At 45.8% G+C, this 26021-nt stretch overlaps 1 protein-coding gene across 1 annotated transcript in view; it reads left to right on the top strand.

Moving 5' to 3' along the window:
- Nucleotides 1-24764, top strand: part of TAF7L (TATA-box binding protein associated factor 7 like) — a 44143-nt gene extending 19379 nt beyond the window's left edge. Inside the window, exons 5-13 of the mRNA XM_088467278.1 lie at nucleotides 2577-2710; nucleotides 5072-5198; nucleotides 5338-5396; nucleotides 5499-5571; nucleotides 10073-10177; nucleotides 11129-11290; nucleotides 11770-11882; nucleotides 12736-12795; nucleotides 24336-24764. Of these exons, the coding sequence (XP_088323404.1) occupies nucleotides 2577-2710; nucleotides 5072-5198; nucleotides 5338-5396; nucleotides 5499-5571; nucleotides 10073-10177; nucleotides 11129-11290; nucleotides 11770-11882; nucleotides 12736-12795; nucleotides 24336-24380 (878 nt within the window). The 3' untranslated portion in view covers nucleotides 24381-24764. The remainder of the gene's footprint in view (nucleotides 1-2576; nucleotides 2711-5071; nucleotides 5199-5337; nucleotides 5397-5498; nucleotides 5572-10072; nucleotides 10178-11128; nucleotides 11291-11769; nucleotides 11883-12735; nucleotides 12796-24335) is intronic.
- Nucleotides 24765-26021: the final 1257 nt, after the last annotated feature.

Raw genomic sequence — 26021 nt, 5'->3', positions numbered from 1 at the left:
TGAGCACAGTGGCCTCCATCATCTGTAAATGGAATAAGTTTGGAACCACCAGGACTCTTCCTAGAGTTGGCCGGCCGTCTAAACTGAGCGATCAGGGGAGAAGGGCCCTAGTCAGGCAGGTGACCAAGAACCCGATGGTCACTCTGTCAGAGCTACAGCATTTCACTCAGTGGCGTATCTACAATGGGTGCAGTGTGGGGGCCCCGCACCGCACCACTGCACCCATATTATTTTAGACTTACCTGTCCGTGGTCCCACGTCGGGTGTCTGCGCTGCTCAGAACACCGGAAAATGGCCGCCGCGGACATTTTTCCGGTGTTCTGCGCATGCGCAGTAGACTCCGGGCACTAGAGTGTGCCCAGACTCTACTGCGCAAGCACAGAGCTCCGGAAAAATGGCGCCACGGCCGTTTTCCGGCGTTCTGCGCATGCGCAGTAGACTCCGGGCACACTCTAGTGCCCGTAGTCTACTGCGCATGCACAGAACACCGGAAAAATGGCCGCGGCGGCCATTTTCCGGCATTCTGCGCATGCGTAGTAGACTCCGGGCATACTCTAGTGCCCAGAGTCTGCTAATGCTCCGGTGGCTGGCCAGCCGCGTCAGTCGGGTGACGGCCACGGGGGAGTGTGGAGGGGGCCCTGCAGGGGGAGTGCACACGGGCCCTCTCCTCTCTTAAGACTACCCCTGACCAGGCCAATACCAATCCTACAGTGAAGCAGCATCATGCTGTGGGGATGTTTTTCAGCGGCAGGAACTGGGAGATTAGTCATGATAGAGGGAAAGATGAATGCAGCAATATACAGACATATCCTGGATGAAAACCTGCTCCAGAGCGCTCTTGACCTCAGACTGGGGCGACGGTTCATCTATCGAGCAGGACAACGACTCTAAGCACACAGCCAAGATATCAAAGAAGTGGCTTCAGTGGACTCTGTGAATGTCCTTGAGTGGGCCAGCCAGAGCCCAGACTTGAATCCGATTGAACATCTCAGGAGAGATCTGAAAATCACTGTGCACCGACGCTTCCAATCCAACCTGATGGAGCTTGAGAGGTGCTGCAAAGAGGAATGGGCGAAACTGTCCAAAGATAGGTGTGCCAAGCTTGTGGCATCATATTAATAAAGACTTGAGGCTGTAATTGCTGCCAAAGGTGCATCAACAAAGCATTGAGCAAAGGCTGTGAATACTTATGTACATGTGATTTCTTATTTTTTTTTTTTTTTTTTTTAATTAAATTTGCAAAAATCTCAAAAAACTTTTTTACGCATTGTCATTATGGGGTATTGTGTGTAGAATTTTGAGGACAAAAATGTATTTATTTCATTTTGGAATAAGGCTGTAACATAACAAAATGTGAAAAAAGTGAAGCGCTGTGAATACTTTCCAGATGCACTGTAAATATTCTCTCTAATAGATCACACGCATCTAATGTTTCTGGAACTACTCTTTATTTATCCACAGGGACAGTACTTGCAGTACACTACATGTGACCGTATTCACTGGCTCTTACTGGCTTTATAAAAACATGATATAGGTCTCCCCCCTAACACTGGAGTGGGGGCTTACTAATACCTCTTTTCCACCTAAAAGCCAGGTCCGACCTGGGTTTTTGGACATGGTTCCAACCCTGGTTAGACCCATTTACACTGCATCTTCGATCTGGGTTACTCCCAGGTCAGCCCTGTTCACACTGAACACAGGTCTGCCCTGCTAAACCTGTGAGATCATAAAAAGTGGGAGGTGAATGCCCCACAACCACTAATCCGCTCATTTTAGGCATGATAACCCGGGCTGCACTGTTTACACTGCACCATTACCCTGGTCCATCCTGGGTCCAACCCTGGTAGCTACCTGGGTTGGATTGCTGAGTCACTTGACCTGGGTTATTTTTCAGGGACCCTTTTACACTGAGCTGCGACCCAGGTAGACCAGGAAAACCCCAGGTTTTTGCTCTGGTGTAAAAGGGGTATAACTTACCTTCTACGGACTAACACTGCACTTCTGATTTTGCTACTTCTCTCATAGTATATGTATTTGCCTCCTTAATGTATTAGCCTTTGTCACTTAGCCTCTGCTTTCTGCAAAGTTAAACAGTTACTAGATGTCACACTTTTGAAAGAAATAGTAAATCATCTCTTTCTTAACTCCCAGAAAGCTGGCACCAGCTGCCTTTTACTATTCTCTATTCTATGTACAGAGGAATTGTAGACTGTATGTTATGGTGCATACACACGGTCAGATTTGACAGATGAAGGATTTTTGACTGCATTAAAATGACTGAAATCGACCAAATCTGACTGCAAACACATCAGATGTCAGATATCGTTCTTACCATCGGGAACACCCATCGTTCATAGTTGAAGGCACACATGTCAGATTTTCCTTCAGATATGAACGATTGAACGATTTTTAGAATCGCTATCGTTCAGATCTGAAGAAAAATCTGACCGTGTGTATGCACCATTAGTTTTGTGCAAGTTGGTATCTTCCCCTTTGAAAATAAGGGTAGTTCACTTTGGGGTACCCCCTCCCCTTTAGTTAAGGCTCTCTTTAAATGAATCTGCCACTGTTCACAGCGGACGGCCGCCATGGGATTGTGCGCGTTGACAGGGTTCCACTTGCTGCAAAGCTGGTTGATGTTCCATGTGTACTAGAATGTATGAAAACCATTGACAAGAAGACTTTTTACAAGACTGCTGACATCTGCCAGGTAACTGCATCTGTAGTATATGGAGGGTTTATATTTACAGTGAACCAGGTCCATGAGAGTCAATTGTGAGAAAATGGATCTCAAAATAACAAATTACTTTTAATTGTTTTATTGCTTCATTACTGTATGCCTTTTTGTGGGTATTTTCATACAACATACAACGATTACATCATCACAGAGAATTTGATGAACTTTGTTCACTTTCCCTCTGACACTTTATACATAATGGGGGAGATGTACTGAGCCTTGGAGAGTGATAATGTGGGGAGAGACAAAGGATCTCATTCAGAGGCGGTCACAAGAAGCGATCGCTCTCTCTGAATGAGGGCGGGTGCTTCTTTGCTAGCGACCAGGGTGATGGTCGCGATGGTGATCACCATTGCGACCATCGGGGCTTGCGACCAGACCCTAAGGTTGGGTCTGAGCACTCGCAAGCCCCAGGGAGCTTTTTGCTCTGATGGCGCAGGAAGCTCCAAAACGGTAGGCGTTCCTTAAGGAACGCCTCCGTTTTGGACACCACCCCCCCGGCCCGCCTACAAAAAAGGGCGAGCTGTCGATCAACATCGACAGCCGCCCCTTTTGTAGCGAGGTCCGGAGCGAGAGAGTTTCTCCCTTGCTCCGGGGTTTGCGCATGCGCAGTGCGGCCGCTGCGCGTGCGCAGGGCTACCCATCGACCCAGTTGCGAGCACATCGGTGCTTGCGTCCGGATCTGAGTGACCCCCAAAGTACCAACCAATCAGCTTCTAACTCATTTTTTTTAAACACCGCCTGTAAAATGACAGTTAAGGCTCATACACACTAGCTGATAAAGTGAACGATAACGTTATGGTTCATCGCGTTCAGTATTGTCCAGTGTGTATGCGCGGTATCTTTAACGATGTCTTCCATCACCTATACTTGCAAGACATCCTGACGATATCATCAGATTCTGCAAGTTCGGGGATGCGGCAGGTGATGTCCCTGAGCGATATCGTTCAAGGCTTAATTCATCTCCCCCAATGACCAACCAAGTGTGTGATTGTTATCATTAAAAACACGTAGTATAATCACATTTTTATTTATATATTAATACAGAACTTGAATAAACCCACTAAATCATGTTTATTACATTTTCTTTTCTTGTAAAAAGAATATTATTATTTTTTTTTTAACTGAAGTATCTGGAAAGTCTAAAAAAATGTTCTAGTCCTAAAACCTTTCATCGTTTCCCTCATCCTCACTGTGCATGAAAGTATCACTTACCAAGTGTTGTGGGTTAATGGTTTAGAAGTAGGTGTGATGTATGGCAGGAGTGATTTCATGTCGCTTTCTCCCTTCTATTAGCAGGCCTGCCCTGCCGCACTGGGAGAGGGAATCTTTCCTGTTCATTAATATCAACTAAATCACAGCATACATCACATGAAAGCATGTGCTCGTGCTCAGCAATTATAGCATGTGCTCGTGCTCAGCAATTATAGCATGTGCTCGTGCTCAGCAATTATAGCATGTGCTCGTGCTCAGCAATTATAGCATGTGCTCGTGCTCAGCAATTATAGCATGTGCTCGTGCTCAGCAATTATAGCATGTGCTCGTGCTCAGCAATTATAGCATGTGCTCGTGCTCAGCAATTATAGCATGTGCTCGTGCTCAGCAATTATAGCATGTGCTCGTGCTCAGCAATTATAGCATGTGCTCGTGCTCAGCAATTATAGCATGTGCTCGTGCTCAGCAATTATAGCATGTGCTCGTGCTCAGCAATTATAGCATGTGCTCGTGCTCAGCAATTATAGCATGTGCTCGTGCTCAGCAATTATAGCATGTGCTCGTGCTCAGCAATTATAGCATGTGCTCGTGCTCAGCAATTATAGCATGTGCTCGTGCTCAGCAATTATAGCATGTGCTCGTGCTCAGCAATTATAGCATGTGCTCGTGCTCAGCAATTAAAGAGAATGGACTTGATCCACTATAGCAGGTCTTGCCAACCTGTGCCTCTCCAGCTGTTGTACAACTGCAAGTCCCAGCATACCTTCCCAATGATCATCTGGTAAAGCATGCTGGGACTCGTAGTTTCAGAACAGCTGGAGAGCCACAGGTTGACCAGGCCTGCACTATAGCTCTAAAATGGAAACAACTGATTCTTAATGTATTCAGAGCTGCTGCCATCTGGGTAGATAAAAAGTGAACTATGGATTAGGCTTACTGTCACACAGAAATATATGATGTTTCCGCTGTAACGTGGCTGTGTTGGTACAAAATGGGCAAAAAAATAGACCTCACTCTGAACACTCTGTATGTACTGCCTCATAGCTTTACATTTTTTCAGTGAGAGTGTAATAATCTGTAAAAGGAATTTTGACGAGAGATTGTGTTAATGTGTTTTAGATGCTGGTTTGCTCTTTGGATGGTGACCTTTATCCTCCACTTGAGGAACCAAGTGGTCCAAGTGATCCAAAGACCAACAAGAAGAAAGACCGGGATAGAGAGAAGAAATTTATTTGGAATCATGGCAGTAAGTCTGTCATTTTGTGCAGGATGATTGTAATAATGGGGGTGTGACAGAGATGCTGCTATTGTACAATGGTTTAAGCACTACAGAACCTATAGAGATGTATTCCCTTATGTTTATAGCACACTCTTCTTTTTCATAGTAACTTTACCTCTGAAGAATGTGCGCAAGAGGCGCTTCAGAAAAACCGCAAAGAAAAAGGTGCGTTTTCTACATTTAATTGTACATTGCAAAATACGTGATACATTTTGTATAATAATTCTGGAAACGGCACCCTAATTACCTCTGGCACCTTCCCTCTAGTACATAGAGTCCCCGGATGTGGAGAAGGAGGTGAAGCGGCTGCTGAGCACAGATGCTGAGGCAGTTAGTGTGCGTATCCTTTTACTAAATGCATGTGCTACAGCGAGTACCTGACACACAACTGCTCTACCACGTTGTATAGCTGCAGTGTTCCGTACTTTATTCTGGCCGAGGGCAGAGAGCAAGAAGGTAATAGAAAGTTGACAGAAAGTGGAAACGTTCAGATTTTTTCCCCCCCACTAGGTGCTAAATGTTTCAGAAATAACAACAGAAGCGCCAGGTCCAAGTATATTATCCAGGATCTTACAGCTATAAGGTTTTTAAAAAGATACATCCAAAAAATAAAATGGATGCATACATCTTGCAGTGTAGTGACCCTAGTGCAGAGGTTCCCAAACGCGGTCCCCAACAGATATGTTTGAGCACAGGTAGTTAAATCAAACTGAATGAGGTACTAATTCAATCAACTGTGGTTAAGCATGGATATCCTTGAAACCTGGACTTTTGGGGTTCCTTGAGGACTGAGTTTTGGAAACCTCTGCCCTAGTGTATACTCTCTTCCTCCTCGTCGGGCATCCCGCCAGATTAAAATCTTTTAATAATCTGCAAGCCAGACATGTAGAGGCTGCTTAGATTAGTCATGGAGTAGCAAAAATACCCTTCCAAAAATGACACTAGCAGCGCACACCATCAAAATCTGTCCCAAAACCTTAGCTCTCAGAATTGTGCTGCATGGGATGCCAGCTTGTGTATTCAGGATATTACAGATTGATCGGCATAGGAGGAAGGTGCGTGGATGGAGGATGAGAGCGTACCTGAGGTCTGTGACAGAAATGGCTTGGGGGTCCGGGTCATTTTGGTGTGTGCCACGGAAGACTGCTATGGATGTCTGTGCTTACTACCCTCAATGTTTGCAATACCTAAACCTACATTAAGTGAGGATGTGTGGTCTCTTTTGCAAGTCTGTTTAAAAAGCATGCATTTTATTTTATTGACTGGCCATTAAATTTTATATACAGGTATCTGATGTGATGTGGCACTATCCAAAAAGAAGTATTCCTTGAATGTTTTTCTATTGTTATGACCACACCGGTATAGGTACCTATAACACTATGGTATCCTCCCTATAATTGTGATATTTGACCCTCTGCGAAGCACTTATTGGCAGCCTCACAGTTGAGTATGTAATAAGGAACTTTGGGCCTGATTCAGAGCCGGACACTCTGAACGAGCGCCCGCTCTGAATCAGGGCGTTTTTTTTTTTTTTTAATAGTGCGGCCTCTTGGATGCTCGCATAGCTGTGGGTTACCACCCACAGCTTATGCGAGCGTCCATGATGATGGTCGCGATGGTCAAGACCATCGCGACCATCGGGCTTGTGACGAGACCCTTGCGGTAGGGTCTCGTTGCCGCAAGCCCTGCAGTGCTTTTGGCTCTATCAGAGCCAAAATCACTCCCACTGACATCACTAGTGATGTCAGTGGGGCCGGCCCCAGATGGTAGGCGTTCCCATGGGAACGCCTGCGTCTGGGCAGCCACGCCCCCGGTACGCCCACTAAAGGGGGCGTGCTGTCACTCGCCATCGACAGCACGCCCCCTTTGTAGCGAGAGGCGGAGCGACGGATTGCCCGTCGCTATCCGGGTCTCGCGCATGCGCACGACTGAGCAGCCTCCGTCGTGCGCATGCGCACTTGCCCAACATCGACCCGCTTGCGAGCGCTCAGCGCTCGTGAGCGGGTCTGAATCAAGCCCTTTATCCTTTAGTACCTATCTGCTAATTAGAGGCTTTGAGTGCCTTTAAACACTCAACATTCTCATTACAACCAGTTTGACATAGGTAAACAGTACTGCTATTTTCTATAGGAAAATAGCATACAACCACTGCTTTTAATAAGACTTTATAATACTTGTATAATACTATGTTTAGTTCCACTAATTATAAGAATTAACATTCTGACCATTTAGAATATTCACATTATTTTGTGCCTTTTACTATTTGTGCCCATAATAGAGATTGATTCATGAAATGTTCTACTTGAAATACAAGCACACTGTAATATACACTGTCTTTTTATTCAAGTGCAAATTCAATACAAACTACATTTTCACAGAACAGTGCCCCCAAATAGGAGTCTCATCCTTGCAGAAAAAAAAACCTGATTGCCTTTTTCGACTCTGGGGAGCATCACCAGTGCTTACTTAGGGCCTGATTCAGAGCCGGTCGCTATTTGCGGTCGTTCGTTCTTGAAAAAGGGGTGGCTATTCAAATGAACCGTTCGCTCTTTGCGGTCTGTTCACGCCTCTATGTCTGAACGAGCGAGCAAAACTTGGGGTCGTAATTTTGAAAAAGACGCCCCCTGGCCGCTCGCACCATACGTCATGTCCGCTATTTATTAGATTAATCGAGTACATCGAACAGCGTATGAACTGCTCGCTATTCTTGTGGCTGGTTTTTCCTACCACTATATTGCGAGCAGTTCTGACTATAAAACAACCAGGTGACGTGGTCAATGACGCTGCTGTTTTAATTATGCACTCCCTTAAAACGCCCGTTTTGACCTTTAAGCACGCCTGCGTTCTGATCTCCACTCCCTGTTTTCAAGCACCTTCCCCTGTTACCACCCACGTACGCCTTATCCTGTCACTCAAAATAGCAGGCATTCGCTATTTAGCGAACAAACGATTTTCGGCCGCACTGACTGGTTCGCGCATGCGTATTACAACCTGTACGCATGCGCAGATGTGCGAACATCGGTCAGAACGAACGAGCGGCCGCTTACAAGCGGCTCTGAATCAGGCCCTTAGCCAGTTAATTTAGCCTTTATTGATGGTCTCATCGTTATTTGATTGAAATACAGGTCCTGTGCAGATATCTCTCTCCCACTTGAAGCTGCCATTTATAGAAGCAATGCAAAGTCAGGGGACGCCAATAGAGAGAAGCTTACTCAGGAGTGTATTTATTTTAGCACTGTAGATAAATACAATCACTACTACATTTAGGGGGGTACGGCCCACTGTGCACACACTAGAAACATGTTATTGTTTATGATCATCCGTAATAAATCTGCTTGGGGAGCTTCCTCACTACAAGTTCTGAGTGTCTTCTAAATGAGACCTCTGCGAGGTATCAGTGGATGGGATTTCTGAATCGGATGGAACTCCAACCAGAATAATAGAATATTTTTATATAGTTTCGAAATTCCTGCCACACATATATTGCTAAGTGATAGTTGAGTATATATAGATTGGAGGATTTGTTAAATCACTTAAGAAAAGTGAATACTGAAAATGGTGATCAGTAACTGCTCTTCCTAGTACGTTTGTGTAATCCTCAAAAAAGAAAGAGAGGCCAGGTACACACTAGAACGATATCTCCATGATTTGTCATATTGGAACAGCACATTGTGAAAATCATTTAGTGTACCCACAATTGCGCGCTCCTGTGGGTCGCATACGAGTTCTTCTGGTTTGCCGTGATGCATGGCCAATCAGATCGTTTCGTATGCGGGGCTTGTCAGTTTGACGAAGGATGGAACAAGATAACGGGCAATCTTGGCTGGTCCGGGGCAAAGGGAATACATCCGACAATTGCCCGTCATTTAGATGTGTAGCCGGCCCATGTGCCTGGGCTAACCGTTATGAAAGTAAGCATATCGCAGTGCACAAAGTATACTACCGTTGGTTTTACAAAGTAGCAGGGTGTGCGTTCTCTGAGGACAAGAGAACCTATAAATACATGCTGGGGAATGGAAACTGGCCAGAACATAAAGTATCTGATAAAGCTGCACAAAGGGTACATCACACGTTTGGGTAGGAGAGGAGAAGAATGAACGTAGCGGCAGGTAATAAGCACTAAAGTATGAGAGATAGAGAATACACAGCAGGAGTGGACATCCTTTACGTGCCCTATACTGTGGGTGACTGAGGGGCTGGATGCTGTTATTCTTCTTCGCATGCAGAGAAAAAACAATCTCTGGGAAGGGACGTACCTAAAAATAGCGTATTTACACTTATACGCCGTGTTAGGCATATCCCAAGATGTGTCCGGCTCTCCACCAGTAACGCCAGATACTCTCCCACAACTGGATCATAAGTACAAGAATATTTTCTGTAACATTAGCAAAAAAATCTAAAGAAAAATCCCGAAGCACAAAGTTTAGACGTTGTATTGGTAGTGGAACATATTTAAAATGATTATTTTTCAAGGTCTAGAAATGAATAAATAAACCAATCTGAGCACCTAAAATGGTAAATTGATTATGAATTGATCTTGGGCCCAGCAGGTGGCATTCTGATGCAGGAAAGTCTGGTATGCACAGTGTACGTATTGTGTATTTATCACTAATCTAACCGGCACCCAAATCACCATCCGCCTGTGAGTGCTTATTATATGAAGGTTGTTTGTTAATCTGTGCAGAGAGTAACTGACTTCTCACCCATTGTATGTAGCCAGGGCGGATCCTTCATGTACTCTACATCCTCAATGTGTGACAGTTATTTTGGATATGCAGGCAATTTATATTAAGTTATATTGGAGAAGGAGTTCTACACTCTTCCTTAGCGCTGACATTCAGGCTGGGAGGTGATCGCTGAAGATGAATCTAAGGAAGCAGAGAATCTGACTATGTTGGATGGCTCTCCGGGAATGTCCGGGATGAAACAAGGACACGGATCTTCAAGTAATTCCACCTTTAAATGTTCATTTATTATCTTGCAATGTTTACTGCGTATACAGCCCATTGATTAAGAAAATAAGACTATCTAACACTCGATTAAAAACCTTTATATTATATTTGCTGAATATATCCATTTGGGTCTTTTTTTTTCCTTGTTTAATAAAGATGCATGAGTTTGCTAGCAACTCTTAAGCCGGGTACACACTGGAGCGATATCTGCCAGATAAGTGGTTTCTGGCTAAATCGGAACGACATATCGGCCGGATTGTTCAGTGTATGCACCAATCTGCGCACGGCGATATCTTCCGGTCGGCCATGTTGCACGGCCAACCAGACGATATCGCATGCGGCGCCATGCAAAGTAATGAAGGACGGAATGAGGGATCATTCTGTCCTTCATTACCTCGTTCTGATGTGTACCACGAATACGATATATTGGCCCGTCAGGCGCCATATCGTCCAGGTACACATTGCTGCAGTGTGTACCCAGTTTTAACCTCATATCCCATAGAGCAATACCAAGTTTATGGCATTCATTCTCTCCAATGGTCGTCACACAGAGTGTAGAATGCTTACAAGAGTTCACTGTGTGTGAGCAAATGCTACTTGCTCATACCTGCATATAAAGCAACAATAATTAAGTATAAAATACATGCATATAATAAAATTAAAATGTGGTGGTAAGAAAATTAAAGTTCTAATACTCAATTGAAAAAAAAAATTTAAATAACCTCAAATGGTGAACGTGAGCAGCCAGAAGCATGTGTAAGCCTAGAATGTGGTGACTACTGGCGACTTGATGATGTCACCTGTTACATCACTGCATGCGAGCATGAATGCTATCTACCCATATGTGTGCCTAGTGGTTTTCTCTTCCATCTTTATTGTCTAATTGTTTGTTTTTTCTTTTTGATTTGTTAACTTCCTTTTTATCTCTTCCAACTTAATTATCAGTGGAAAGGGATGAATTACGTGAGATCTTCAATGACATAAGCAGCAGCAGTGATGGAGAGGAGGAGGATAGAGAGCGGCAGGAAGAAGAAGACTTGAACATTATGGAAACTGAAGACCAGAGAGGGTGTCAGGATGGCCAGGATGGGGGCACCAACCAGATAGGTGAGCAATAACAGGTTGGGCACAGGGTGCAGACAGTCAGAATACAGACAGATTTTAGTATTATAAACCTAACCCTCCCCTTCCATAGCCTAACCCTCCCCCTAAGTCTCCCTCTGACCCGAATACTTACCTCTGCAATCTGTTGGGATTCTGACTGTCTGTATTGTGACTGTCTGCATCCTGACTCCTGGGATGCTGAATACATCCCAGCAATAACGACTGAAGATGATATCAAAAAGGTACTTTGGCGTAGTCACACAGCATTCAATGGGAACTGCTGTTTCCCTGTCATAGAGTGCTTCCGCTTTGAAAATGTTGGCAGAAACCTTTTTGCAGTGCTTATGTGACAAAGGAAATGTATTTTTGAAGCCTATGTTCTCAATGCCATATACAACCCTCTGAAATACCCATGTGACAATAGCCACTTGTGTCAGACAATTTGTATTGCCATGAAATGTTTAATTTATTCCTTTTTCAAGTACTGGAGTTGCAGAAACAAGTAGAAAATTTACAAAAGAAACTGCGAGAGACTCAGGAGAGAAGAAAACGTCAGGAAGAACTTATTATGAAGGTGGAAAATGTTGCTCTTAAGGTGCGTAAAAAGAGTTCGTGACCTTCTGTCGCCTGAGAATAGAATAAGGCCAGTGGCAGATCTCCGGTAACAATTTGGGAGGGGGGCTACCAGCATCTTTAGTCCTAGGCTGTGCACCCACTGCATCCTTGTAGTCATTTCGCGATCAACATCGATGAGTCCTTTTACTAGAGGGGGGGGGTGTTAGTGTTTAGATGCTCTTGTATCCAGGCGCATGGCTGAATTTCCAACACTGAATAAAGTGTCACTGCATTTTATGTATGGAGGAGAATGACATTGGCAGTATCTGTGTATTAAGGCACACTGGGCCTGATTCAGACCCGCTCGCGAGTGCTGACCGCTCGCAAGTGGGTCGATGTTGCCCAAGTACGCATGCGCACGACGGAGGCAGCTCCGTCGTGCGCATGCGCGAGACCTGAATAACGACGGTCAAGCCGTCATTATGGGTCTCGCACCAAAGGGGGCGTGCTGTCGAGGATGATTGACAGCACGCCTCCTTTGGTGGGCGTGCCAGGGGCGTGGCTGCCCAGACTGAGGCGTTCCATGGGAACGCCTACCGTCTGGGGCCGGCCCCACTGACATCACTAGTGATGTCAGTGGGAGTGCTTTTGGCTCTGATGGAGCCAAAAGCCCTCCAGGGCTTGCGGCAGCGAGACCCTACCGCAAGGGTCTCGTCGCAAGCCCGATGGTCGCGATGGTCTTGACCATCGCGACCATCATTTTGGCCGCTCCAAAAAGGAAGAGGGACGGCCCTGATTCAGAGCGTCGGGCTCTGAATCAGGGCCACAATCTTTAATTCATGTACAGATGGTGTTTCTTCATTCCTTGTACTAATATTCTCTCTTTAACTCAGACTCGTCTACAAGCTGTGCTGGATGAGTTCAGACAGCAGGAAGACTGTGAGAAGCAACAGGTGAGACATTACTATGAGATGTTCATCCTCCCATACTTTGTGCAAAAACGCATAATTCAAGTTTTTTTCCTTTTAGCTTTATAAATGTATACTGAATGACAAAAGCTCCAAGTACATAGCAAGAGACAGCATTAGAACTGACACGTGACACGTTACTGTGTATTTTTCTAATTCATACTAAACTGACCTCTTATTATCTCCAACTTTAGTATTCTAAACTTTATATGACTCTTTATACCGATCTGGACATGAAATAATTCTCAGGCTAGTGATTCTATCTTCTGGGCATTATTATAAAATAGGATATGCAGTTAGTTATAGAGAAAGAATAGCCAAAGGTCGAAATAGTTGGTGGTGAATTTAGCACGTCATAAGGGGGGGGAGTTTTTTGAGAAAAGTCCCCTATTCTATTCTATTGTTTGAAAAAAGTAAAACTTGAACGCTAGTACTAATCACATTTCCAATGTACTATACATCTCTCTGTTTATGCTATATCTGTGGCTTGTTTCACCACCTTTTCGAAACTAAATAACATTAAAATAACTTATTTAATTTACAAAAATAATAAAGTAAAATACTAACTTCAACCACAATGGAGCTTCTCCCCTTTAGCTAGAGGTACAAAGAGGTCCCTTCCCTGTGTGACCTCTAGCCTTATACTTGAATTCTCTGCTTGGAGAGAAGCAGGAACCTCCATCTTATCAATGCACCACTATATAAGTGAAGCTGTCTGGTAAGATTTAAACACACTGCAGGAAGAAATTCTGTTTTTGAAAGTACAGAGTTTGTCATATACTCCTTTACTTTTCTCCCCGGAATCTTTGTAAATTACCACATTTCGAAAATTAATCATTGGAGAACGAATAAGGAGAGATGGAGGTTTATTTTATGGTATTTTAGAACACCCTATTGTTTAAACCTGTGTCAGTCTGGAGACAGGTACCCTTGAACCTCATCATGATCACGGTTATTTTGTACTTTTGTGACCAGACCAGTTAGTGGTGTTATCTTTTGTTTAAACCAAGAATTATATTTGTACTACTAAGAGTACCTGAGTATATTTCATATTGTTGTTTGGTGGTGGGGGAGAAATGGCAAACAAACCCACAATCATCCATGGGGAGCATTGGAACTGTGGGTATAGGTGGAGCTGGAGGATTCTGAGTACCAAAGAATTCATATTTGCAGCAGCAAAGGCTTCTCCACCCCTATATCCCAGCCTCTAGCAGCCAGTTTTTCTTTGGTACCCAAGGAGCTAGGCATGTTTATTCTGGCTGCAATCATGCAGAATTATATATTTATTGCTTCCAATGAGCGGCCAGTGGCACAGCTGCAGACGCGATCCTGCCGACTGCACCGTCAGGACCCCGCTCTGGCGGAGGGAGCACTGTTGACCCAGGTCCCCAGACACACAGTAGGGAGCTAGTCGCAGCAGGTAAGTGACTACGGGGAGCTGGAGCTAAGTGGCTGTTCCCTCCAGTGGGGAACACCACTGGAGTGTCTTGCTCAGTGTTGGCCAGGTTATTTTCGCTCTTCCACTGGCAACATCTTGAAGATCTGGGCAGTCAACCGAGCTCTTGCTCAGACAAAGCCAATTCTTCAGGACAAGGCCATAGAGGTTCAATCATACAACGTGACCATAGTCGCTTACATCAATCGTCAGGGAAGCACCCGAAGTCCAGGCGCCATGAGAGAGATCCGCCAGATTCTACATTTAGGCTGAATGTTTTCTTCCAGCTCTCTCGATGGTTTACATTCCATGTGTCCAGAATTGGAAAGCAGGTTTTCTTAGTCGTCAGGACGTCCACGAGTGATCTTTACACCCCTAAGTGTTCCACATGTTAGTGCATCACTGGTGTCTTCCAGACATAGACATTGATGGCCTCCCACCACAATCACAGCTTCTCCTGTTCTACTCCTGAACCCGAGATCCAGGTGTCTTACTGATACACGCCCTCAGTTCCTGGGGCATTTCCCCTCATTTACCTCTTCTCTCCGATTTTGATGCTGTTTCAATTTTTTTGCAAGCTGAAATTGCAGGGCGTGGCAGTCTTTTGCTCCAGACTGGGCACACTGTACTTGGCACGCAGACCTTCGTTTTGCGCCAGGAAGCCAGTTTCCTCAAAAATGTATCGGATGTGGCGGACCTATTTTGATTGGTGTTCCGTTAGGAAGGTAGATTTGGCAGTCTTCCGACTCTCCTGGGTCTTATCTTTCTTTCAAACTTGGTTAGACTTAAGTCTTTGCCTCTTGTTTTTGAAAGTGCAAGTCTCTGCCATTTTGGTCTTGTTGCAGCGCAAGATTGCTCTCTCTGGCAGTTCAGAATTTTCTTCAGGGGCATACTACATATTCAGCGTCCCTTCCTTCCCCTGGTGGTTCTGTGGGATTTTCTTCCAGTGTTATAATCCCTTTAGTCTAATCCATTCAAGCCCCTGGAATCAGTTGACCTTCGCTGACTCAAGTGGAAGACTGTGTTTCTATTGGCAATAGCTTTAACTGGACGGGTGGCTGATTTGAGTCCTCATTCTTATAAGCCCACAATTCTCATCGGGACCATGCAATCCACCGTACCAGATCTAGAAACCACCTTCAGAAAGTAAACAAGTTTCATATCAACCAAGAAATTGTGGTACCCTCTCTTCCAGAGACCGGAAGGATTCCTCCCTTGCGTCGATAAAGGTAGTGTGTGCTGTCTGGTTCAAGCCCATTCCACCCGGTTGGTGGGTACTTCCTGGGTGGCTACGTGTCGTGCCTCTGCGGAACAGCTACGCCGGGAGGCTATGTGGTCCTCTGAACATACCATCATCAAATTCTACACATTTGACACCTTTGCCTCTAGAGATGTTAGTATTGGGCGACGGATCCTAATAACAGCACAGGAGCATTACCTCCCTTAAGGGGATAGCTTTGTGACATCCCACAGTTCCAGCACCCCCCCATGGATGATACAGAAAACAGGATTTTGGTTCTTGCCTTTTATCTGAGTCCATGGGGGACACTGAAAGCCAGCCTTTATGCCTGTTTGGTTAGGGGTTATGGTTCAGCACATATATGGGTCTCAGTGTATGTGACTGTTTTTCTGTGTGCCTGGTCTTTTCCACATCTCCTACTACTCCCTGTGCTTGTTCTTTGTGGCTGCTAGAGGCAGGGGGTGGAATATAGGGGAGGAGGAGCCTGTTCTGCTGCAAACATTAATGGTGCGTACACACTGGGCGATAAAGTGGACGACTGAACAATATCGTTATCGTTCAGTCGTCCACTTTATCGTCCATTTTTAACACCAAAAAGATGAACGATGACGACGACGCGCGTTCCCGATGGATCTTGTCCATCGCCTGAACATGCAGCACAATCTGACGATGTCGTCAGGTTGCTGCATGTCAGGGAATGGGGGAGAGAGCCCGGCGCTGAACGATATCGTTAATGATATCATTCAGCGGCTGTGCTCAATGTCATGAACGACATTGAGCACAGCCTGCCGGGGACAACACTACACGATATCGCTCAGGGAGCATATCGTGTAGTGTGTACCCACCATTACTCTTTTGTGTTCAGAATCCAGCTCCACCTATACCCACATTTCCAGATTTTAACAGGTAAGAACCAAAATCCTGTATTTCCACAATTCTTCCCGTTATTGCTTTTTCTGAAATTGTGTAAAGTAACTCTAAAATGTAATCGTCTACTCCTGAGTATAGGGAAATATTGTAAATGTGTGAATTTTGTAAGTTGTTGAAATAAAATGAAAAAAAATTCTGTCTTGGGTCTCCCCTATCGTCAGTATCGATAGATCTACCAGCAGCCGGATGGTCACTCACGGTTAAATTTACAGTAGCATTAGCTTCCCTACATTGAATGGCAAATCACAGGATTTTGCATGCTATGTTCTCCATTGGGCTGTACATAGTGATAACTTTCTAGCGAGAAGACGTGTATTCGTGTGAATGTACTCCAAAATCGAACTCTGGTAAAATGTAATATATTAAAATTACCAAGTTAATTATTTTTAAAACCATGGGGGTACAAAACAGCATATATTGGGGGGGGGTATATTTACAAAACAGCGGGGTTTCAAAGGAGACAATTTCCACGCCGTTGCCCTCTGTATTTAAAATGGCAATAGCAATCCATGCAAAACAAGCCTGATTTAGCATTTATTGCTATTGCTGTTTTAAATTTGATCAAGATCGCCGTCTTTCAAATCCTGCTGTTCATGTTGTTTATGAATAGACCCCATAATTTACTGAAGTGTCTCATGATAAACATCACTATATATCACATCGATGCAATATATAGTGATGTTTAGTAGCCATTCATGTACACTTATCTGTCTGGCCCCTCTGCGATCCCTGGATGCAGTGAGAATACAGACATATCGGGAGCCCGATATGCATGTATTCTTACTGTGCATGCGCCAGCGTCAGAGAGCAGCAGGTCAGACCTGCTGCAAGGAACGCTGGGAAAAGGGGGCGGAGCTCACCCTGGGCAGACAGCCCTGCTCTGTTCGGCTGGCGGTACAGATTACAACATGCTTAGATGGCGAATTTGTACAGCAGGAGAGGAATGGAAAGCTGAGTTTTCAGTTCCTTTATGAATTGCACTCGCCATACAATAGTATGGTGATGCAATTCATACACGAAGCGTGTGTGCCACTGGAGAAGGAATACCCTTCTTCACGGTAACCCCCTGTATGAATAGCCAAAAGCAGTTAAAAGTCCTGTTTTCAGCTAAACAGGACTTTTCACTGCTTTATGAATAAACCCCTATACCTCTTCGAGTCCGCATCTAAATAGTATAACACTGAAATATGCCTCGTTATATACAGTATATAAAGCTCAATGTTTCTGTTTATTAAAATAGAACACATTTTGCTGTGATACAAAAATTGGAATCCTCAATTTAATTCTCACATCATCATATATTATATCTCACAGCCACAAAGATGAGGACTTTAACTTTCAATACATGGTTTAAAAGGAATTAATGTTTATCAAAACTCCAAAATTATATTTCGGTTCTAAATTAATACCTTTCTCTCTAGTAGCTACAGTAGTAAGACTTTCCCTTTTTGCTAAATTAGTACGCAAGTGAATTATGTCACTTAGATAGATGGGATATTCTAAAACTGGGTACACACTATAAGATGTCGTTCCAATGAGTAATCTGAATGATATAGTGTGTACAACCGAATGCGCATGCACGCTGGCCTTTCATCGTATCGTCCCATCTGCAATTAACGACTCCATGCTGCCATATGCTATATGTAATGATCTTTCTCCTTCATCCACTAGGGGACACTGGAGCTTCATGACAGTGGGGTATAGACGGTGGGTTGAGTTGAGCCTGGCACTTTAAAAATCTACAAGTGTGACTGGCTCCTCCCCCTCTATGCCCCATCAACCCCAGTTTTTAGAATGTGCCCGAGTAGAGCCGGTGCACAGGGGCTGTCTCCAACCCTTATATTAATTTTTATATAAATGTAAAAGAACCAAAGAGTCATCAGCAAGAGGACAGGCAGACTGTTAGCTGTGACAGTCTGCCTGCATCGTGGGAGCCGCCAGAGAGGGGACCACACGGCTACTGCAGCCTGTGTCCGGTCACCCTATGGAGGGGAGGCTGCTTTAGGCAGTTAGGAGTCATCAGACTCAGCGGGGCCCACCACAGCTACCACTGGCTTGTGTCCGGGTCCCCGCTCTCACCTCACTGCCCAGCGCTCTGGCCGCAGCAGCCCGGTGAGTAGCACACCCCTCCTGACTAGCAGGAGAGGTGAAAATAACGGCTGGGTCTGGTAACAGCGCGCGGCTGTCAGTGCCACGCTGGTGTTGTGATAGAACACCGGCGCTGGCTGTTAGGTAGGCTCGGAGCAGCATTCCTACCTCTGCGTGCCGGTGCTTGTGTAAAAGGCACCGGCACGGTTATCACTGGCGGCGGTCGTGCCGCTGGCCCCCGCTGTCAGTGCGGGGACACAGAGGTGAGAACGTCCCCACTGTATAAGTGTATGCCGCGCGCATACAAAGCGGCGGCCATTAGGAGGAGGAGCTTATGGGTCCCTCCTCCTCTTCCTCCTTCACTGCCTGGGCTAGTTTGGCGCGCTCTGAACGGGAGTGGCGCCTCAGAGAGACTGAAGGCACTGAGCGGAGGGGGAGAGGAGAAAACTGAGAGCAGTGGACAGCTTCTACAGGGGTCTGTAAATACAGAGGGTGTTTTTAACTGCTTTCTGGTCCTATTGACTGCTCCTCCCTTATATGCCTGTCTGCCCCTGTTACTGAGTTGCATTATTCTTGAAATTCTGCTCCTCCTATACTGCTCTGCCTGCAATTTGAGTAGCATTATTATTGAAATTCTGCTCCTCCCTTATTGTTCTGTCTGCTCCCATACTTGAGTAGCATTATTATTGTAATTCTGCTTCTCCATATACTTCTTCTGCATTCCTGAATTGTATGTGGTGCTTGTCTGTGAGTACATGATGACATCCAGGGCAGAAAAAACTGCATCACAAAAGCTGTTTGCCTGCACTAAGTGCAGGAAGAAATTTACCCATGCTCGCTCCGAAGGGTCTTCCCTGTGCGAGACGTGTGAAGCAGACAGTGCTAACACGCAGTCTGTCACTCCCTCCTTCATAAATAGTTTGGCCGGGGTCATGGCGGACCTTTCTTCTGAATTAGCCGCTTCCCGTAGGGAACGGGAGTCTGCCAGAGATCTACCTGGCACATCTCACCCTTCTTTTCTAGCAGAACCAGCGTGGGCTCAGAATTTAGTCCGCTCGGTGAATAGCCTTGCTCAAGCGATGGGTTCTGCGTCTAAAGCTCCTGAAGCTACGGTAAGTCGCTCATCTAAAAAGAGGGCTCTTCCGGCGGTTCTCCAGTCGGATGAGGATTCGGCAGCGGATCACTCGTCTCAGGAGGAAGGGGAGATGCTGGACGAATCAGACGTAGAGACTTACTCACAAGAACCTGAGGCATTGCAAGGTATTGACGCACTCATTCTAGCGGTAAGGGAAGTTCTTAAGATTTCTGGCCAGGAAGCTCCAGAATCGTTAGAAGACTCCTTATTTGCCAGGTCACAGAAGATGGCCGTCACATTCCCTGTTTCTCTCCAGTTGGACGAACAGATGACGGCAGCCTGGCAGAATCCGGACCGTAAATTCCAGATTCCTAAGCGCTTTTTCTCTCTTTACCCATTTCCTGCGGAAAATAGGAAGAGGTGGGAGACCCCGCCACCTGTGGATTCTTCGGTTTCTCGGTTGTCAAAGAAGACCACGTTACCTGTTCCAGGAGCTACTACATTGAAGGAAACCTCAGAGCGGAGATTAGAAACCACTTTGAAATCCATTTATACGGCCGCAGGTGCACTTCTCCGGCCGGCCTTGGTAGGATCTTGGGTCAACAAGGCTGTGGAAAAGTGGGCGGAACAATTGACTGAGGGTCTTAGATCCAGCACTCCGCGGGCAGATCTGATTACCTTGGCAGAACATATTCAGGAGTCTGCTGTATACTTAGGAGACGCCTCCAGAGATATCGGCCAGGTAGGCGCTAGGATTTCTGCTTCGGCGGTCTCTGCTCGCCGGGCACTTTGGCTTCGTGCCTGGCAAGCGGATGCGGAGTCAAAAAGAGCAGTGGAAGCTCTTCCTTTCACAGGCGATATTTTATTTGGTCCAGAGCTGGACAAATGGATCTCGCTGGCCACTGGAGGTAAGAGTACTTTTCTACCTTCATCAGCACCTCCTCCGCGTCGCTCGTTTAGGGGACCTTCCTTTCGTTCCTTTCGAGCATCGGCAAGATTTCAGGGACGATCGCGAGGTTCGTCTTCAGCGGGGCGAGGAGGCCGTGCTAGAGGACGTCAAGCAAATATTGGCCGCCGTCCAGATCCCAAGCCAGCAGACAAGCCTGTGGCATGACGGGCTCCCATCCCATCTCAGAAATCCGAAGGTGGGGGCTCGCCTCCAGCGTTTCTCGGAGGTTTGGAGACGGACTTCTCCAGACACTTGGGTTCGAAATCTGGTATCTCAAGGGTACAAGATCGAGTTCGCTTTCACTCCTCCTGGGCATTATTTTACAACAGGTTTGCCTGTCGATCCCTTGAAGCAACTAATTTTGCGTCAAGCGATCGAGAAACTTTTGCTGGCCGAGGTCCTTGTGGCGGTTCCCACTGCACAAAGACAACAAGGGTTTTACTCAAACCTTTTTGTGGTTCCGAAACCAGATGGGTCAGTCAGACCCATTCTGAATCTGAAATCCTTGAACCAGTATCTTTCATTTCACAGGTTCAAGATGGAATCTCTCCATTCTGTCATTGCGGGACTATAGGCAGAAGAGTTTCTGGTGTCGATAGATATCAAGGACGCCTATCTGCATGTCCCAATTTGGGTTCCTCACCAGGCTTTCCTCAGATTTGCCATCAGGGAAGCTCATTTCCAGTTTCAGGCCCTGCCATTCGGTCTCTCGTCAGCTCCCAGGGTATTCACCAAAGTGATGGCCGTCATGGTGTCTCACTTGCGCTCTCGGGGGGTGACGATAGTTCCGTACCTAGACGATTTACTCATCAAGGCTCCGACGGCAGAAGTCTTTTTACACCAAGTGTCCCTTACACATCAGATTCTCATTCAACATGGATGGATTGTGAACTTCCAGAAGTCTCAGTTGATGCCGTCCCAGAGACTTCAGTTCCTAGGAATGATTCTAGACACTGTTCTGCTTCGTATATTCTTGCCAAGGGACAAGGCCCTAGCCATACAGGAGCTGGTTCGTCTAGTGCTCAGACCCAGGAAAGTATCTGTGCATCTTTGCATCCGTCTCCTGGGGAAAATGGTGGCTTCCTTCGAGGTCATCCAATTCGGCAGATTTCACTCCAGAATATTTCAACTGGATCTTCTGTCTCAGTGGTCCGGGTCCCACCTACAGATGCATCGGCTGGTGCGTCTGTCTCCCCGGACCCGCATATCCTTGCTCTGGTGGCTTCGGACGGAGCATCTGTTAGTGGGTCGGCGCTTCGGAATTTGGAATTGGACCTTGGTCACCACGGACGCCAGCCTCCGCGGATGGGGAGCGGTGGTTCTGGACAATCACTTCCAGGGGCTTTGGTCGCAGCAGGAGTCCCTCTTACCAATCAATGTTCTCGAACTGCGGGCAGTCTACAGAGCATTGATACAGGCTGCTCCTCTGTTACGAGGACTTCCGGTTCGAATACAATCCGACAACGCCACGGCAGTGGCATACATAAATCGCCAAGGGGGAACCCGCAGTCGGATGGCAATGAGAGAAGCCAGTCGCATCCTTCTGTGGGCAGAAAGACACGTAGAGGTCATTTCCGCAGTGTTTATTCCGGGGGTCGACAACTGGAAAGCGGACTACCTCAGTCGTCAGGATCTTCATCCCGGGGAGTGGTCCCTTCATCCCGAGGTCTTTCATCAACTGGTTTGCAGATGGGGGAAGCCACAGATAGACCTGATGGCATCTCGGATAAATCATCAACTACCCCTTTACTGCTCCAGGACCATGGATCCGGCAGCGGTGGGAGCGGATGCTTTACTGATCCCTTGGCCGTACAGCCTTGTGTACCTGTTCCCACCGTTTCCGCTCCTCCCTCGGATTCTCAAGCGGATCAAACGAGAGTCGTCCACAGTCATCCTAGTGGCTCCGGATTGGCCTCGTCAGGTTTGGTACTCCGATCTTTTATTCCTTCTGGCAGACGAACCTTGGCCTCTTCCGCTACGATCGGACCTTCTACAACAGGGTACATGTGTGTACCCGGATTTACGGCGGCTTCGTTTAACGGCGTGGCTATTGAGACCGCCATCCTAAGAAGCCATGGAGTTCCTAGGTCGGTCATTCCTACCATGCTTAGGGCTAGAAAACCGGTAACATCAGCGCATTATCATCGCATTTGGAGGGCTTATATCTCCTGGTGTGAAGGTCGTGGATCCTCCACTTCCTCTTTTCATTTACCACGTCTTCTTCTTTTTCTTCAAAAAGGCCTCGATGCGGGGTTACGCTTGGGATCGCTTAAAGTGCAGATTTCTGCTCTTTCTATTTTTTTCCAGCGTCGCCTAGCTCTGATTCCGGAGGTTCAGACCTTTTTTCAAGGGGTACTTAGAATTCAGCCCCCCTTTGTGCCACCCACGGCTCCTTGGGACGTGAATCTTGTTTTATCTTTTCTTCAGTCATCCTCCTTTGAGCCTTTGCAGGAGGTGGAATTGAAGTATTTGACTTGGAAGATGATCCTTTTATTGGCCCTGGCTTCGGCCAGACGTGTGTCTGAACTTGGAGCCTTGTCCTGCCGTTCCCCTTACTTGATTTTTAATGAAGATCGGGCGGAACTTCGTACCCGGCCTTCCTTTTTGCCCAAGGTGGTCTCGGGTTTTCATCTGAATCAGCCGATTGTAGTGCCAGCGTTGTCGGACTCTTCTGGGGATTCTCACTCCCTGGATGTGGTTCGGGCACTTCGCATTTATGTGTCCCGTACTGAGGAGCTACGTAAATCAGAGGCTCTATTCGTCCTTTATGATGCTAATCGGCGTGGCTGGCCTGCGTCTAAACAAACTTTGGCCAGGTGGATTCGTCTGACTATTCGTCAGGCATATGTTGCTTCTGCTCGACCACTGCCGGTATCCATTTCTGCGCATTCTACGCGCTCTGTGGGTACTTCTTGGGCGGCACGTAGAGGTGTCTCGGCTTCACAGCTTTGTAAGGCAGCGACGTGGTCTTCGGTTCATACTTTTGTACGTTTCTACAGATTTGACACTTTTGCGGCTTCTGCTTCAAATTTTGGTCGTAGTGTCTTGCAGGGCGTTCAGCACTCTCCCCCCCAGGAGGGTAGCTTTGGGACGTCCCCACTGTCATGAAGCTCCAGTGTCCCCTAGTGGATGAAGGAGAAAACAGGATTTTGGTACTTACCGTTAAATCCATTTCTCCGATTCCACAGGGGACACTGGACGCCCACCCAGTGCTTCTTGCCTGTTCTCAGTTGCTTGTTCTGCTTCAGTTCTGTTGCAGTTTTGTCTGTTTTTATTGTGTGACTGTTTATCACTGCAGCCTGCTGTGTTCTTGCAGTGTGTCAGTATGTTGGATGTTTCTTTTCCTGTTCTCCTTCTCTGTTCTTCAGTCTGTTCTCCGTCTCCTCTCGGGCTCAGTTCTTTAAAACTGGGGTTGATGGGGCATAGAGGGGGAGGAGCCAGTCACACTTGTAGATTTTGTGCCAGGCTCAACTCAACCCACCGTCTATACCCCACTGTCATGAAGCTCCAGTGTCCCCTGTGGAATCGGAGAAATGGATTTAACGGTAAGTACCAAAATCCTGTTATCGCTACGTCGTACAGTGTGCATGATATCTTTACATTGTGGTGTTCCATCGTTGGGTACACACATCGTATAGTGTGTACCCAGCTTTGGATTAAACGTTCTAACATTACAGTGTGTACTATGTTTGTGTTAATCGTAGTGATAACTTTTGAAAGCTTCTTACAGTTATCAGATTATCAGAACTGTAAGTAATTGTTCCCAGCCAAAACACTGAACCTAATCCTTTGAATCTGTCCTCTGTAGGTGACATCCTTACAGGAGCAACTTGAGGCCCTAATAGAGAAGTGAGGCACCAAATAACAATACTACACTTACTATCCGTGCCTCACACATCACTGAAATTGCCCATTTGGATCCTAAAGTATACAGTATATCATTGTAAGATGGACATTCCAGTTCAGTTTTTTTTTTTCTGGATTCTTTTCAGTATAAGGACTTTTTTTTTTTGTCTGTCTTGAAGTTCCCGAGACACTACATGCCCTGGGACCTTGTCTGACGACTGACTGAGAGCACGATAACCAGCCAGTGATGAATTGCACTTGGTGCTGAATCTGCCCATATGCTTGAGGCATGGATTGATGACTTAATGTTGATGAAATGTTTTTTGTTTTGTTTTTTTTACATTTTCCCGTTTTTATGATGGCTTGTGAATAAAGTCTGATCTTGAAGAAATATGCATACCGAGCATTTGTAGTATCCATAAGTGATAAATGCTGTACAGAATGAAACCAAGCCCAAATAGGACTGATGCAGTTGTTAAAAATAACAATGTAATAGGTCATCGGTGGTGATATAAACCTCATTAAGTAGATGGCAATTCACAAATACGCACATGCATAAAATAAATATACAGCATTGTCTAAAATGTATGAGTGAAATATATGGACTAAATTAATAGTCATATCATGCTCCTATATTTACTAGGAACTGATTGCAAATAAAGTTTTTTTTTTCAGATAACCGAAGTCTCATAATACAGCATATCACCTGACAGGAGTGGTAGAAGATATTCTGGATAAGCCCCATCGGGTACCCTCACAGGGGTATAGACAAATAGGTCAATCAAATTAGGTGCGAGTTTGTTTAATGAAACTCAGACTTTGTACTAATGTGCGCTCCAGAGAATTCTCCAATCCAATTAAAATTGCCTATTTGCTGTACTCGCAGCTAAATAGTTGATTTTGGTGTAATTTGATGTCATTTTTTTAACCCCCCAAAAATGACTTGTAATTATTGGACTAATTAAGCGAATTGGAAACTTCCAATTGCATAATTAGTCAGACCCGGGACAGTAGTGTAGAAGGGGTATAATTGGATTGTCCCCAAAGTCTGTCTCATTGTAGATGCAATTTTAGGGGTATCCTCGCGTAGAAGTAGACCCAGACCATTTATTTAATGATGTTTATAACATAGGTGACCTACTAAATTGCTATTAACGATTGCATCTACCTTGTTTGAATTTTGTTTCTCTTTGGTGCTAACTTGCACAGTGGGCCTGATTCAGAGCCGCTCGTTCGCTCCGAGCGATGTTCGCACATCTGCGTATGGGTTGTAATGCCCATGCGCCAACCAGTCAGTGCGGTCGGAAATCGTGTGCTCGCAAAATAGCGAGTGCCTGCTAATTTGAGTGACAGAATGAGGCGTTTGTGGGTGGTAACAGGGGAAGGTGCTTGAAAACGGGGAGTGGAGATCCGAACGCAGGCGTGCCTAACGGTCAAAACGGGCGTTTAATGGGTGTGCATAATTAACAAAGCAGCGTCATCGACCACGTCACTTGGTTGTCTTTTAGCCAGAACTGCTCGCATGGTTGCGGTAGGAAAATGCTACCACAAGAATAGCGAGCAGTTCATACGCCTTTCGATGTACTCGATTAATCAAATAAATAGCGGAGATGACGTATGATGCGAGCGGCCAAGGGGCGTCTTTACA

The sequence above is a fragment of the Taudactylus pleione genome, unplaced genomic scaffold, assembly GCF_031769625.1.
Source record: "Taudactylus pleione unplaced genomic scaffold, aTauple2 ptg000009l, whole genome shotgun sequence".
Classification (NCBI taxonomy): Eukaryota; Metazoa; Chordata; class Amphibia; order Anura; family Myobatrachidae; genus Taudactylus; species Taudactylus pleione.
The sequence above is the reverse complement of the archived record's forward strand: the minus strand, read 5'-3'. Positions and strand labels throughout refer to the sequence as shown.